Genomic DNA, 17,293 nt, shown 5'->3' with positions numbered 1-17,293 from the left:
GTGCATGTTGATAATATTTGTGACAGAAACGCTAAAGAGCTTGATGCTGTCCTTGAAACCTTCAGTCTTACTCAGCATGTGAGAGGCCCCACCCACAGCAAAGGACACACTCTAGGTCTCATAATTACAAAGGGGGTAAATATTTCAAATGTTAATGTGATCGATGTTGCTCTGTCTGATCATTTCTGTGTCTTCTTTAACCTGTCTGTTTCTCCCAAACCACCGGTTGGTCCTGCAGTTGTTCAGAGGAGACACATAAGTGATGGCACAGGTGCACTGTTTATGGAAATGATAAACTTTGAAAATGTCTCATGTTCTAATGTAAATGATTTGTTGAACTCTGTTACATCAGTGTTTTGAATGTTCTGGACACCATCGCCCCTATAAAGGCTAAACTGGTTAAAAATAAGCAGAAGTTGCCATGGAGACATGATGATTGGGTCAGGGCACAGAAAAGGGAGTGTCACAGGGCCCAACGGAAATGGCGCAAGTCAAAGCTCCAGGTTCAAAAAGAGATTTACAAAAAGAAGCTGAACATGTACAACCTCATTTTATGTAGAACTAGGGAAAGATATTTCTCTGAAATAATTAGAAGCTGCAGTAACAACTGGCGTGTCCTGTTGCCACAGTAACAGATGAACAAACCCTCCAGCTCAGCTGCCGTTAGAACTCATTTCCACATCAAGTGTAATGAGTTTGCATTATTCTTTAATGACAAAGTTCAGGGCATTGAAAATGCTATAAATCCCACAATGCAAAAAAACACCTAGACACTTAGAGCTAACTCACTTTGCACCTGTAACTGACAAAACTGTCCATGAGATCATCACCAGTCTGAGTTCATCTACAGCTGCCTCCATGTGTGACCTCCAGATTTCTAAAGTCTGTGCTGAACAGTTTGTTAGCACCATTCACTCACATAGTTAACATGTCGCTTCAATCTGGAACATTCCCAGTGTCTTTGAAAACTGCGGTCATAAAGCCTCTGCTAAAGAAGAGCAGTCTTGATGCTGCAGTCCTGAGTCATGACCGGTCCATCTCTAATCTGACATTTTGGGGCAAAGTCCTTGAAAAGGTCGTTTACAACAGCTCACAGATTTCCTCTTAATAAACAACTAATTTGATGTTTTTCAGTCAGGTTTTAGACCTCATCACAGCACTGAGACTGCTCTTGTCAAGGTGACAAATGACATCCGCCTGAACACTGACACAGGCAAAGCTTCAGTCTTAATTCTGTTGATCTGATGCTGCTTTTGACACTGTCGATCATGGGATCCTCTTACAGAGACTAGAGGACTGGGTGGGCATCACTGGCACTGCCCTAAACTGGTTAAGGTCCTATCTGGAAGACAGGAAGTACTTTGTTGAAATTGGTAGCTGTGTCTCAGACCACATGACCCTGACCTGTGGAGTGCCCCAAGGGTCAGTCCTGGGTCCCCTTCTGTTCAACCTCTACATGCTGCCGTTAGGTCAGTTGATACGCAGTGAAAATGTGTCCTATCACAATTATGCAGACGACACTCAGATCTATGTTTCACTATCGGCAGGTGACTATGGACCAGTAGATTCACTCTGTCACTGCATCCAACAGATCAGTTTGTGGATGCAAAACAACTTTCTCCAGCTGAACTCAGACAAGACTGAAATAATTGTTTTTGGCCCACAGAAACAAAGAGAAAGTGTTAGCGGTCACCTCTAGAGTCTCGCTCTGAAACCTACAAACCAAATTAGAAATCTGGGGATAATAATGGACTCAGACTTGAACTTTAATAGCCACGTCAAATCAATAACATCAGCAGCTTTTTACCATCTAAAAAACATTGCCAAAATCAAAAATATAGTGTCAAAACCAGATTTAGAGAGACTTATCCATGCATTTGTCTCCAGTAGATTAGACTGTAACGGCCGCTCACTGGTCTCTCCAAACGAGTTGTAAAACAGCTGCAGTACATCCAGAACGCTGCTGCTCGGGTCCTGACCAGAACCAGGAAGTATGATCACATTAGTCCTGTTCTCAGGTCTCTGCACTGCCCCCTGTGGCTCAGAGAATAGACTTTAAAGCAGCTCTGCTTGTGTACAAGTCTCTCCATGGCCTAGCACCAAAGTACATCTTGGATATGTTAGTGCCATATGAACCATCTCGGACTCTGAGGACCTCAGGGACCGGCCTCCTGCTGGTGCCAGAGTCAGGACTAAACATGGGGAATCTGCGTTTCAGTTTTATGCAGCTAAAATCTGGAACATTCTTCCTGAAGATGTGAGACAGGCTTCTACTCTGACAATGTTCAAATCTAAGCTAAAAACAGTTTTGCTTCGCATATGACTGAAAGGATTTGTTTCTTTGTTTGTGATTTTATTAGTTTAGACAATCAGTTGGATTGATCATTTTTAATTTAGTTAATTTTATTGTATTTCTGTTTCTGTAATTTCTTTGTGATTTTAATGCATTTTTCCTGCTGTGAAGCACTTTGAATTGCCTTGTGTATGAAATGTGCTCTACAAATAAACTTGCCTTGCCTTGCCATGAGATGAGGACACATCATTCAGAAACCAAACAGATTTATTACAACCTGGTTTTAGTCGTAGGATCTGGCAACCCAAAGTGCAGAGATGTTCCAAAGAAGTTCCAAAAATCCTGCATCTAGTAGGATTCCTCCTGCCATGGACACAGTGAATGAATACTGGAGCATACTTCTGGCAGCAGGAAAAATGGAAGACAATCTGCACCGACAATCCAGGACTGAACAGATAAAAAATAAACTACAATTTGATTTGAAAATGGACAAATGTGTTGGGTTGGTTTTGCCTTCATTTTTCTTTGTATGTACTTTATTTTATCTATGTTCTCTCTGGTCTTTTTTCAATGTTACATGTTACGTAAGAGAGACTAAACAGCCTCTGCACAAGAAGCTTTATCAGCACGTCAGACACTGGAGTTCAGGACCACAGAGCGCCGTGCATCTTCATCTTAAAGACACAAACCACTCTATTGAAGACAGTGAGGAGAAGATTTTGAGCAGGACAAAAGATGGTTTGAAAGAGTTAAAGAGGCTATTTTTGTTAAAAAAGAGAATCCTTCCTTAAATAGAAACGGTGGTTTGAGATTCCAGCTTGCGGTCGAAATAGTGTCTTGAAACCCTGGAGCGGGAGACGCCCAGGGCATTCAGGTACTCATGGAGGAGGAAGCCAAAGTCAGTTTACAATAGGATGTAGATAGCCCATTATAGGCCATAGGCTAGCTTCTGTGTTGTGTCGTTCCGTTCCAGGGTCCTGGGAAATAAAATCTCTTAACATAATTCTGAAAATGTAGCACACCAGCTGCTTACCTGAAGTTTCCTCAAGCAGAAAATCCTGTATTTATTTTGCATTTCGACTCTGAATGTCATAATGATACACGTACGAGTGTGAAGCGTCAGACCCAGTTCCGACCAATCAGCGATAAAGATGATGATGACCCAAAGGACAATATCGCGGATACAAGCGGTCGAAATGAGTTTCCTCCGCCGGGTGGCTGGGCGCTCCTTTAGAGATAGGGTGAGGAGCTCAGTCACACGGGAGGAGCTTGGAGTAGAGCCGCTGAGGTGGCTCGGGCATCTGTTCCGGATGCCTCCTGGGCGCCTCCCTGGGGAGGTGTTTCGGGCATGTCCCACCGGGAGGAGGCCCCGGGGGAAGACCCAGGACACGCTGGAGGGACTATGTCTCTCGGTTGGCCTGGGAACGCCTCTGGATCCCCCTGGAGGATTTAAAGGAAGTGTCTCGGGGGGAGGGAGGTCTGATAGTCCCTGCTTGGACAGCTGCCCCTGCCGACCAGGCCCCGGATAAGCCGAAGAAGATGGATGGAATCTGGTAAAAAACTTTTATAACTTTTGTTATTCAGAATTTACATCTGAAATCTGTGCTGTTAGGTGCAAACCCTTAGTCACAAGCCAAGTGTAGGATTTCAATATCTTTATTTAGTTTGTATGTTTTGATCAGCTCCTTCCATGTTGTAAGAACAGATTTTACCCAGGGATTCTTAACTTCCTCTGTCAGACTCAAGCGTCTGTCATCTGCAGTAAGACCTGTACAGGAACCCCCGGCACCACATGACTCTCAGTATAAGACCTGTACAGGAACCCCCGGCACCACATGACTCTCAGTATAAGACCTGTACAGGAACCCCCGGCACCACATTACTCTCAGTATAAGGCCTGTACAGGAACCCCCGGCACCACATTACTCTCAGTATAAGACCTGTACAGGAACCCCCGGCACCACATGACTCTCAGTATAAGACCTGTACAGGAACCCCCGGCACCACATTACTCTCAGTATAAGACCTGTACAGGAACCCCCGGCACCACATTACTCTCAGTATAAGACCTGTACAGGAACCCCCGGCACCACATGACTCTCAGTATAAGACCTGTACAGGAACCCCCGGCACCACATGACTCTCAGTATAAGACCTGTACAGGAACCTCCGGCACCACATGACTCTCAGTATAAGACCTGTACAGGAACCCCCGGCACCACATGACTCTCAGTATAAGACCTGTACAGGAACCTCCGGCACCACATGACTCTCAGTATAAGACCTGTACAGGAACCTCAGGCACCACATGACTCTCAGTATAAGACCTGTACAGGAACCTCCGGCACCACATGACTCTCAGTATAAGACCTGTACAGGAACCTCAGGCACCACATGACTCTCAGTATAAGACCTGTACAGGAACCTCAGGCACCACATGACTCTCAGTATAAGACCATTGAGCTTCATATTCTGGGTCACATAGTACAGCAACTCTTTTATCTGAAATAAAGTAATTTTTCAAACAAGGTAAATCCCCTTTTTCTTTTGATAGCCGTAAATATTTGAACCGGATATGAGTTTTTTCCACTTATAAATCCTGAGAAAGTTTTATTCCTCTCATCAAACAGCCGGTTGGGGATGGATATCAGGAGAGTCTGGAACAGATAGAGAAATCTGGGCAAAACATTATTTTTTATAGTTTAAATCCTTTGATGTAGATATGGGAAGAGAATATATTTTTGTTGTCTTTCTTTAGTTGTAAAGAGATGGGTATATTTTTTCACTAAGATTGTTGATGCATCATATTGGGTATGGAAATTTCTCGTTTAGTCAAAAATGATTTGAATATACCTGTTCATGTCATTATACGCTTTAAACTTCACTACAGCTATGCTCATGTTGACAAGATCAAATAATTTTAATATTTTTAAGTTAACAAAAATAGGACAAGCCAGGAGCCCTGAAGCCCATTGCTTCATGAGGCTGCACGTGCACATTACATCACTAACAGCGAGGTGTGGAGCTGGCGGCTCTATCACAGTTATCACTGAGCTGACATCCACACAGGACTGAGGCATTCCACTGCCAACCACCTCTAAATATAGTATGGATTGTTGGGACAAGGCCCAGGGGTGGGACAAGGCTGAGGGAGCACTGAATCCTCCCATGAAGAAGCGTAAAAATCACCTCTCACGTGAACGTGAGTGATGACTCTCTCAGTAACGCCTTCAGCGCCTTGTTAGACAGCATTGGTTTCACTCAGAATGTAAATAAAGCGACTCAGACTCATAAGCACACTCTGGATCTTGTCCTAATGTATGGAATAGAGATTAATGACCTCATTGTCTTCCCTCAAAACTCTATATTGTCAGATCATTTCATAATTACCTTTCAGTTCATTCTTAAAGATCATCAGCCACAGAATAAAGTTATAATGAAAAGGACAATATCTGAAAAATCTATCTCAAAGTTCAAGGAAATAATAGAGACAATATTCAGTGACATGTCATGTGATCATGTCATGTGATCATGTCATGTGATCATGTCATGTGATCATGTCATGTGATTGTGTCATGTGATCATGTCATGTGATCATGTCATGTGATCCTGAGAACAGCTTTAGTCCAGGGGAAGTGACCGGTCTGACCACTTGACCATGAATTCTCTGAAGTCTGCTCTTGATGCTGCAGCTCCGTTAAAACAGAAGGTCAATAGGCCAAAGCGCCTCCTCCTGGTACAACCAAGAACTGCACTCACATAAACAAAGAGTTAGATCATGATAGACCCTTTGGCCCCTCCCACACAGAAGAATCTCTAGAAGCTACTGTCCAATCAGCAGCTCTGTGTGAGGCCCAAACCAGAGACTATTCACATCTAATAGAAGTCAACTAAAGTAACACGCTGTAGCCATGGTAACACACTGTCACAGCAGTAGAGCCCTCACTCCCAGATACTCTCAGCTCTGATGATTTCCTCCTATTTTTTAACAATAAAATAAAAACAATCAGAGATAAATGAGATGAAATGACTCCCATTATTCGCCCTGCACGAGCCCAAACTGTAAAACTAGTGTCACATATAAATCCAGTTGTAAATGTAGAAATGTTCAGCTGTTGATCAAGAGAGAGAACTTCAGCCATTATGTCCTCTAAAAGCTCCACTTGTGTCCTAGACCCCATTCCAAGCTCCTCAAAGACATTCTCCCCCTAATTATAGACTCTATTCTGAATATAATAAATACTTCAGTAGAAAGTGCTTATGTTCCACGTCCTTCAAACATGCAGTCATTAAACCTCTTCTGAAAAAGACTCATCTAGATCCCGACCTATTGGTAAACTACAGACCTATTTATAATCCCCCTTTGTCTCGAAAATCCTTAAAAAAGTTGTAGTAAAACAGCTTTGTCGCCACCTGCAGGACAATCACTTATGTGAAGTTTTCCAGTCAGGGTTCAGAGCCCACCACAGATGGACTGGTCTCAATCCTGGTTCTGACCTCAGCGTTTGACACCATCGACCACAACATTCTACTGCAGAGGTTAGAATGTGATGTAGAGGCCCCGCCCTCAGAGGCCCCGCCCTCAGCTGGTTTCAATCCTATTTATCTGATATGTACCAGTTTGTTCATGTAAACCAGAGCTCCTCCCCTTGTTCTAAAGTAACTTACGGTGTGCCTCAGGGGTCTGTACTGGGTCCAGTTCTGTTTCCTCTTTATATGCTGCCATTAGGTCACATGATCAGGTCACATGGCATTAACTTCCACTGCTCTGCAGACGACACTCAGCTGTATTTATCAATGAACCTGATCAGAGCGATCAAGTAGACAGACTTAGAGCTTGTGTGAAGGAGATAAAAACCCGGAGGACACTTAATGATCTGCTTCTTAACCCTGAAAAAACAGAGGTCATTGTGCTGGAGGTCATTGTGCTGGAGGTCATTGTGCTGGATGTCATTGTGCTGGTCCTAAACATCTACGAGACGCTCTATCTGAGCAGATAGTCTCATTGGACAATGCTCCATTTCTGCTGTAAGAAACGTACAACTTGGTGTCTTATTTGACCAGAAGCTGTTGTTCAAAGGCATATAAATCAAACCTGTAAAACAGCCCAATTCAATCTGCGCAATATAAACTAGTCAAAATCAGAAAAAAACAGCCTCTGCACAAGAGACTATCAGCACAGAAGACACTGGAGTTCAGGACCACAGAGCGCCGTGCATCTTCATCTTGAAGCCTCTAATCACTCTATTGAAGACAGTGAGGAGAAGATTCTGAGCAGGAAAAAAGATGGTTTGAAAGAGTTAAAGATGCTATTTTTGTTAAAAAAAGAAAGACCTTCTTTAAACAGGAATGTGGGGTTTAAGATTCAACCTTCCTGTTGTTTATAATGGAATCTTGAATCCCTGGAGAGGTCGACGCCCAGAGCATTCAGATTCTAATCAGGTCCTCAGGGAAGAGAGAGAGTGGGACAGAATAGGATAAATATCTGAGTTCCCGGTCAAAATTCACAGATTGAGAATGACTCTTGGATGAGAGTCGAAACCAAGTCAAGTGAAATGAAACTATATGAATGAAACCTTTTTCTACAATGGAACACTCCTGGATGAATTGCATCGACATGCCTCCTCCTCCTGACTTACAAAGCCATAAATGACATGGCCCCTCCCACCTCAAAGATGCTATAGAACCATATCATCCAAACAGAAATCTTCGCTATCAAAATGCTTCTGGTTGTCCCAAGAGTCTCTAAAAGCACAGTAGGAGGTAGAGCCTTCTGGTGGTCTCTAGAGTCTCTAAAAGCACAATAGGAGGTAGAGCTCCTGTGTGATGGAATCAGCTCTGTCCATGTTAAAGAGGCGACACAGTCTCTTCATTAAAGACCAGGATTAAAACGTTCCTCTATGAAATGACTTATGGTCAGACCAGTTAGGAACAGAAATATAAAGCTACAGTCTCAGTTACGCTGCCCTAGGAGCAACTCTGGGGGAAGTATGGCAGCTTGAACACTGTCCTCTGATAAAGAGGATAGTGCTTAATATTTCATTTAACTTGTAATCTGTTCATTAATGTTCACATCTTTTTCTTCTTCTTCTCCCACTTCCTCGCCGGGAGTGGGACGGACACATCGATGACCTGTGGACCCAGATGATCCTCTCCTGGAGAAAAAGTCTCTACTCCATATGAGTGGTTCTTCGTCTCCCTGGAAGAACTGGTTCTCACCGTGAGTGGTTTCAGCTCCACTTTCTATCTGCACAATGAAATTTGGTTAGGACTTTAATTAAATAAGGCCTGTTAACAGAATAAAAACCTTTCTCATCAATTTATTATTTCAGCTTTGTTTTGTTGTTTTTGCTTATGGTATAAAGATCGTTTTATGTTAAACTGCGTTTGTCGTTTGTTAACAAAGCCTGTCTGATCATTCTGAATAGAATTTGAGAGCATTTACTCTTTTGGACAGAATTGAGGTGTATAAACGATAGTCCACAATTCAGATAGGTCTATATGAGGCACAGTCATGTCGGTCCTTCCCTTCTTTAGATATTAAGGGCCGGGTTCAAAGTTGATCAAAGTAAAGGAGAAACTGCGTCTTTTAAAGATTTATACCACTCTCAATATTTCCTCTAAGCTGCGCGCCTGCGCAATTGCACATTGCTCTTACATTCTCAGCGCACAAGAAAATCTATGCAGCGCATAAAATAAAATTCACCATAAACGTATTCATTGATATCTTATACTTAATCCAATCTCATTACCAAATGGCCACCATCTTACTCACAGGTAAAAAGACACATGTGCATCACCATATGGACCAGATTTATGTGTAAATATATCTCATGTTACAACGTCACACTCACTCGATAAGTACGAGCTCAAGAGCAGATGAACCAGATGTGAAGACACAGAGTCATCAAGGACAGAGGGGACAGAGGGGACAGAGGGCACAGTAGGGACAGTAGGGGCTAGGAGGGACAGAGGGGACAGTGGGGACAGTAGGGACAGAGGGGCTAGGAGGGACAGAGGGGACAGTAGGGACAGAGGAGACAGAGGGGACAGTAGGGACAGAGGAGACAGAGGGGACAGGAGGGACAGAGGAGACAGAGGGGACAGAGGGGACCGTAGGGACAGAGGAGACAGAGGGGACAGGAGGGACAGAGGAGACAGGAGGGACAGAGAGGACAGCTGTGATGTGTTCTTTGTTTGTAAAACTTCAAAAACACTGCGTTTTATTACAATCCAACTCATATTCACTGAGAAATTAAACTAATTAGTCCTGTGGTGCAGTGGACCTCGGGTGCACCACGAGAGCCCCGGTTCAAAAGACGCATCACTACTGCGTTTATTTATGTGTAAATATCTCATGTTACAACGTGGGCACCTGCGGTTTATTGACAGGTGCGGCCCGTATATGGACACGTTCTATTTTATTCGTAAATTTCATGTGGGCGGCTTTTATTCAGGGGCGCTCTATAGCCCGAAAAGTACGGTAATTAGACCAATAATGGCTAACTATCTATTTCTTGCATTCTGGCAAGTTCTCATCTTCACAATTGCATTCTACCTTAAGTCTAATTTTTTCCCTAGCTCTTGCTTTTCACGCTACCTCATCTTACCGTGTTCGTCTTGCCTTCTCACACATGCTCACATTGCTAGCATACTACTCCGACCCATGCTAGGCCTCGCTGCTCCAATCCACTCCACTCGCTCACTTAGAGCCCCGCCGGCAGCCACGTTCGCTCCAAGCACGAACCTCGCCCCGGTCCACGGCAGAGTCCATGCGCTCGTCACGACCCTCGGCAGTGGCCACACGCTCTCTCTGAGCATGAAATTCGCCAATGGCCATGCTTGCCCCAATCCACGGCAGCAGCCTCGCGCTCGCCCCAATCCACACGCATTAATTCCCCAGAGCCCCTCTCTCAGAGCCACCGGCATTCGCCCTTCTGGTTCTCTACAGTCTCTGCGTCCCCCATTCGATCTCCTTCGACTCTTAATCATCCCCCCTCGTCCCCATTCATCCCACATCCTACTCGAGACTTATTTCTGCATCCTCACCGGGACGCTGTCTCTCCCCAGAACTGTCGCATTATAAATGCGTCACATGCGTCAGGTAATTCGCCGTTTTTGGTGAAAATTATTAGTTTTCTTGTTTTTACGTTAAACTTCAACACAAAGTAGTAGTTTGTGTAGAAATAAATATTTAGGATTTTTTGGTATTATATATTAAAGTATTCGGGTTCTGTTTGTAGAGAAATATTGTTTTTTTCTGTTAATTGATTTGGGGGAGGAGCCTCCTTGTATAAAAAGGAGGTTTTGCACCTCAAATGGGGTGTGTGTTCGAGGAGGGAGCTGGGTGCACCGCACGAGCTCCAGAGCCAATGCTGGTCATCATTTTTGGACTATCCCTGTAAATATTTGTAAATACTTATTTTCTGCACTTTGTTTTTGCACTTCCGGGAATAAATTCACGAACACTATTCTTTGACTTTGCCATATAGTTTATTTCGTGAAGAAGTACCCACCACAGTCATGATTTCAAATCCCGACTTTGACAGTTTACTGTATGTCTATCCTTCTCTCTCATCCCCTTTTCCCACTCATCTGCCCAGTCAAATAAAGCCTACGGGCCAAAAAAGCTTTAAAAAAAGATATCATAGTTTGAATCCTTCAATTTGGTATTTGGTCTTATTTGGTTAAGATTTAATTATTCTGCCTATTTCGTCTTTAAAAAAATAGTTATTTCTGCCTGTAGTTTTCTAATCTTCCAAGCTAATCATTTTGTTAATTTCAAACCACTTTCATAATATCTTTGTTTCATGTGAGGTCAGGTCATTCATCTCACCTCTTGTCTTTTTAAATTCCTGTAGCATTTGAGGATCCTTCTTTTCAGCATGTTCAGTCTCCAGCAGCTTTAGTTTGTACTGGAAAGATTTTTTTGGCGACAGCAATTACCCTGCCCCTCAAAATTGCCTTGCTGCATCACAGAGAATGGGTGGAGCTTATCATGTCATTGTAGACGAGCATTAAATCTCCAAAGTGTGTTTTTAACCCATCCACAGCGATGTAAACAGGAGCACGATCACTTAGATCTATTGTACTTATGTCGGCCTCTGTAATTTTGGACCTATCTTTGTTGATTATAAAAATAGTAGTCTTTTCTTGTAAAGATCTTATGTCGGTTGGAAAAAATGTGTATATTCATTAGGACATTAGGATTCAACTCTAAATTCCAGTCTCCGCCACAGACAAGGGTTCCCTCAGAGTGGTTTTCAATCAGATCCACAACTTCAGTATAGAAAGTGAGGTCACTTCCTGGTGGAACATATACATTTATCAAAGTAAACACGTACATTTATAGTTCCTTTGACTGAGTAATTTACCATCCTTATCTTAGTGTTCAAAACTCTGTTCAAAAGCTATTCTTTTCAATTGCCCCTGTATGAGGAATAGCTAAGTCTTTAATAACCAAATGTTGAGGTTTTAAGTAATTTAAAGGGTGGAGGGAAAACCATTTTCAGGGATAAAAGGTCCTTTACTGGAGACATATTCACATGTCTCCAGTAAAGGACATAACAAATAAATGGATGATGTAAAAACACCCGACAATCAAGAACTGGACTGACACAATAACAGGGATGAGAGAAATGGAAAGAATAACATTCAAACTTAATTTGGAAAAGGACACATTTGACCAACTCATGGGGACTGTTTTTATACTTGTTTAAATGTTTTTTGTTTTGCGCTTTAGTCATGTTCTGTATGTTTGAAAAAAAAAGGGGGGGATCTCGTTTTTTCTGTGCTTGGTTCCATTTCTGCCTTTGTTGAAGTGTAGCCAAGTACTTTTTAACCCATTTCTTCCAAAAGAGGTCAGCCATGGGTCTGGGTACTGGGTCTGCCTCCATCTACTCGAATAGCAATCTGTGCTGCTGAACAGACCAAGAGGCAATAATGACTCTTTCTTTGATAGTAGCAGGTGATTGGGTTTGAGAAATTTCAAGTCATTTGGATCATCAGACGATGTGGTTATTGGCTGGTCATTGATTATAGTTGTCATTATTAAAATAAATTTGTGTTTTTTGGGCTTAATCAATTGATCAACTTAAAAAGAAAGATAGAGCTAGTGTGATGCAGGTGCTACAATGGGACTAGATCCAAACCCAGACTTGCACCAGCGGAGCAGCTCAGGACCTGGCCGCGCTCAGGTGAAGGAGGTGGGAACGGAGTGAGGTAGTTCAACCTGAGTAGCGCTTCCCGGATGCGAGCAGAGGACGAGGTGCTTTGGATACGATCTGTGGAACTGCTACTGTCTGTGCTTTGCGCCATCTCGGAACCAGCCGCGAACTTGCCTAGACCGGTTTACTGCGCTACATGGTCTTGCTACACTAGACGAGACTCATCAGAACCAGGCGCGCACGTGAGGAAAATTGGCCTGAACCAGCTCGCACCCAGACTGTTGTGTAAAAGTCTCTTTACCCCCGTAGGGGACAAGGCACAGCACTAGGATGTCACCCGGAATCAGTGCACAGAGGACGGTGTGGCAGAAGACGACCAAACCCCCATGTCAGGAATATTGACTGTGTGCCAGGACTCTGGCCAATCCGGACGTGACTTGTTTTTCTCAGAATTAGAACCAGAAAAGGTTTGTTGCCATTGCAAATGAACAGATTTCACAAACATAGGTTTGGTGATTCGGTGCAACATAAAAATAATGAACAATGATAAAACAACCTATATGACATCAAAAAGGGCATTAGAGAAAAACAATTTAAATCTGCTATGAGATGGACCGTAGCTTCCTGCCTGAGGGGAGTGGCCTCCTGCCTGAGGCGATTGGCTCAAATAGTCCATGTCCAGGGTGAGAAGGGTCGGCTGTGATTGGACCTGCTCGTCCCAGAGTCCTGAGACGTACAGGTCCTGCAGAGATGAAGTCTGCAGCTGATCACCTTCTCAGCAGAGGGCGCTGTAGTCTCTGTTTGTCCCTGGCTGTGGCTCCAGTGTACCACATGGTGATGGAGGAGGTGATGGAGGAGGTGATGGTGGAGGTGATAGAGGAGGTGATGGAGGAGGTGATGGAGGAGGTGATGGAGGAGGTGATGGAGGAGGTGATGGAGGAGGTGAGGATGGACTCAATGATGGTCGTGTAGAACTGCACCATCATCAGTTTGTCTTTCCTCAGCTGCTGCAGGAAGTACATCCTCTGCTGGAGCTTCTTGATGAGGAGCTGATGGTGGCTCCTCCCACTTGAGGTCCTGGTGATGGTGGCTCCTCCCACTTGAGGTCCTGGTGATGGTGGCTCCTCCCACTTGAGGTCCTGGTGATGGTGGCTCCCACTTGAGGTCCTGGTGATGGTGGTGCAGAGGAAACGGAAGGAGTCCACAGTGGAGATGGGGGAGTCTGTCATAGTGAGGGGGGGCTGGGGTTCTTTGACTTTCCTGAAGTCCACGATCATCTCCACTGTCTTCTGGGCGTTGATCTCCAGGTTGTTACCGCTGCACCAGGACACTCCACCTCCGCTCCACCTCCTGTAGACAGACTCATCCCCGTCCGAGATGAGCTCGATGAGGGTGGTGTCGTCATGGTGATGAGGGTGTTGTTGTCCGGAAACTTAATCAGTTTTACAGAGTCGTGGCTGGAGGTGCAGCAGTTTGTGTGCAGGGAGAAGAGCAGAGGAGAAAGTACACAGCCCTGTGGAGCTCCTGTGCTGATGGTCCGCGTGTCTGAGACATTCTTCTCCAGCCGCACATACTGCCTCCATCAGGAAGTCAGTGCTCCCCCTGCAGGTGGAGTCAGGCACGTTGAGCTGGGAGAGCTTGTCCTGGAGCAGAGCAGGAGGTGGTGTTGATGCAGAGCTGAAGTCCACAAACAGGATCCTGAGGGGGGACCCGGGTTGTCTCACAGGTCTAACGACAATACCGTGTGCTTTTCCATCCCTGTTAACTTTGGGACCTTATATAGACAGGTGTGGGCTTTTCCAAACTGAGTTAACCACAGGTTGAATTCAAGCTGCAGAAGGATCTCAAGGATGGATGATCAGTAGAAGAATTGAGTGTCATTGTAAATGCTGGGAAAATGTATGTATGTGGGTTTTTTCACATTTATTCCAGTAAACTCCTATTATATAATAATATAATCAGAAATGTGTGTGTGTGTGTGTGTGTGTGTGTGTGTACCTGGGCTCTCCCGGCCGGCGGGGGGTGAATACAGACATGTGCAGCTCTCAGACAGCCAGGTCATCAGAACGCACTCTCCCACTGCTGCCCCTGCTGGCTCGACTCAGGCGGCGTGGGTCGGCGCTCTCCTCCTCCTGACTGTCCAGGTCGCCTCTGCTGGCTGCAGGAGGGGAGTCCACACAGCAGAAGGTCGGGGGCGAATGGCTCTTCAGGTCTCTGGTTTGCTGCTCTGTCGCCAGATTAGCCCAGTTCTGCCGAGTGGCCAAAGTATGGTTGTTGTTATTGCTGAAGTAGAAATGTGTGGATTGGGGCGGCTGCTTGACCTGGGGAGGCAGGAAGGCCGTGCTGCTGGCCGCCACCGCTGTGTAGTTCGGAGGAAAATGTAAACTTTCGGGGTTCATTCTGGAGACCTCCACCCTGTTGTTGTGGGTCTGTGTGGACTCCAGATCCGGAGCCAAGGCACTGGTTACTCCCTGTTTCAGCTTCTTCCATCCCAGATGATAGATCTCCAGCAAATTCAGCAAAAGAGAAACACAGGCCACCACCAGCATGAAGATGATGAAGATGGTCTTCTCCGTGGGCCTGGAGATGAAGCAGTCCACAGTGTTGGGGCAGGGCCAGCGTGCACACTTGTACAAAGGCCTCAGCTTGAAGCCGTACAGGAAGTACTGGCCCAAAATGAAGCCAACTTCAAAAAGAGTCTTGAAGATAATGTTGAACACGTAAGTACGCAGCAAAGCCCCCCGGAGGCGGATTTTGCCATGCTCGTCCCTGATTGGTGGAATATTATTTCTGGCACCCACGTCATCGTCATCAGTAAACAGCCCCTCCGTCTCCACTGTGAATCTGTGGGCCTGGTGAAGGTCCTGTCTCTGCTCTGGACGCTTCTCCTCCAGCCGGACCAGGTGCAGCACATGGCCCAGGTAGATGAGAGTGGGGGTGGACACGAAGACTATCTGCAGGACCCAGAAGCGCAGGTGTGAGATGGGGAAGGCCTGATCATAGCACACGTTCTCGCAGCCTGGTTGCTGAGTGTTACAGGTGAAGTCTGACTGCTCGTCCCCCCACACGTCCTCAGCTGCTGCCCCCAGAACCAGGATCCGGAAAATGAAGAGCACGGTCAGCCACACCTTCCCAATGACTGTGGAGTGCTCCTGGGCGTTCTCCAACAGCCGTCCAAGGAGGCTCCAGTCCCCCATGGCTGGAGATCTGACCCAGTTCAGGCTGAGGGCACAAAGAAAACATCTGGTAAGAACATGCAAACCTTGCCTCTCTGCCTTGTCTCACTCTCCACAGATCCTGTCTCACTCTCCAACTTCTTCTCCTCCACTCCTCTTCTGCTCCTATCTCTGCCCTTCTGACTCTGCTTCTCTTCTGTCTCTGCTCCTCCTCCTCTGCACCTCTTCTGCTCCTTTGCTTCACCTCCTCTGCTCATCTGAATCTGCTACTCCTCTGACTCTGCTCCTGTCTCTGCTGCTCCTCTTTTGCTCCTCCTCCTCTGCTCATCCGCACCCTGCCTCTGCTCCTCTGCCTCTGCTTCTGCTCCTCTGACTCTGCTCCTCTGCTCCACCTCTTTTTGGGCATATGTGGACATGCGCTCCATGGACCACACACACTATATTTAGTGTGTATCAAGACATCTGTCCCATTTTAGAAAGAATTGTATCACTTTGTGAATAGAAATGTCTGGTTTGGTCAAATACAATAACATCATCTGCATCAGGCAGTTTAATGTTCCGTCTCATTAATTGTAACACTGTGAATTGTTTTTAATTGTCTAATAAATTGGGCCAATGGTTCTAAATACAAAGCAAACAGGAGGAGAGACCAGGCACAGCCCTGACGCACCCCTCCTTCCAGAGTCAGTGGATCGGTCACATGACCATTAACTTTAATTCTTGATGTTGGGCCATCGTAAAGAGCCCCAATTTTTTCAAATCATCCATTTTATATTTGGTTAGCACTTGTTAGTCCAGCTACAGAATCAAGTCTTCTCAGCGTCCAAACTCATTATTACATCTTTGTTTAGTTGTGTGTTTGTGTGTGTCTCATTGTGTGTAAAGATGGTCTTATGTCGTCTTGTGTTTGTCGTTTGTCATGAATCCTGTCTGATCTTTGTGGATTCAGTTTGGGAGGATTTGTTCCATTCTTTTGGAATAAACGATAGTCACATTCAGAATAGAAATAGTCTCTATGAGGCACAGTCCAGTCGCTCCTTCCCTTCTTTTGGTCTCAGGGACATGATGTCCTCTTTCACACTAGGAGGGGAGGAGTTTTATTAAGTGACCAGCTAAAAGTGTCCAAAAGGAAAGGAAGTGTGTCTTTAGAGCTTCATAAACTCTGAGGTGTGTCTTTAGAGCTTTATACACTCTGAGGTGTGTCTTTAGAGCTTTATACACTCTGAGGTGTGTCTTTAGAGCTTTATACACTCTGAGGTGTGTCTTTAGAGCTTTATACACTCTGAGGTGTGTCTTTAGAGCTTTATACACTCTGAGGTGTGTCTTTAGAGCTTTATAAACTCTGAGGTGTGTCTTTAGAGCTTTATACACTCTGAGGTGTGTCTTTAGAGCTTTATACACTCTGAGGTGTGTCTTTAGAGCTTTATAACACTCTGAGGTGTGTCTTTAGAGCTTTATACACTCTGAGGTGTGTCTTTAGAGCTTTATACACTCTGAGGTGTGTCTTTAGAGCTTTATACACTCTGAGGTGAACCCATCACTCCTGGAGATTTATTGTTATTTAATCTTTAGATTGCGTCTTGTATTTCCAAAACTGTTATTTCACCTCCTAATTTTCTCATTTTGCTTTTCTGACATAACAGGCAAATTGAGGGTTC

At 44.9% G+C, this 17,293-nt stretch overlaps 1 protein-coding gene across 1 annotated transcript; it reads right to left on the bottom strand.

Moving 5' to 3' along the window:
* Positions 1-14,470: 14,470 nt before the first annotated feature.
* On the bottom strand, positions 14,471-15,677 carry gja3 (gap junction protein, alpha 3). The gene has a single exon (XM_072444163.1). It carries the CDS (start codon positions 15,654-15,656, stop codon positions 14,505-14,507), a length of 1,152 nt encoding a protein of 383 aa, XP_072300264.1. The 5' UTR covers positions 15,657-15,677; the 3' UTR covers positions 14,471-14,504.
* Positions 15,678-17,293: the final 1,616 nt, after the last annotated feature.

Source organism: Eucyclogobius newberryi, unplaced genomic scaffold (assembly GCF_026437365.1).
Source record: "Eucyclogobius newberryi isolate DKJ021-1_F unplaced genomic scaffold, fEucNew1.0.hap1 SCAF_14, whole genome shotgun sequence".
In the NCBI taxonomy this organism is placed as follows: Eukaryota; Metazoa; Chordata; class Actinopteri; order Gobiiformes; family Gobiidae; genus Eucyclogobius; species Eucyclogobius newberryi.
Note: the sequence above shows the minus strand (reverse complement) of the source record. Positions and strands in the feature narration are given on the sequence as shown.

Bases quoted from the DNA above. Each gene is read 5' to 3' on its own strand.
- gja3 (XM_072444163.1), bottom strand. From the start codon at position 15,656: ATGGGGGACTGGAGCCTCCTTGGACGGCTGTTGGAGAACGCCCAGGAG.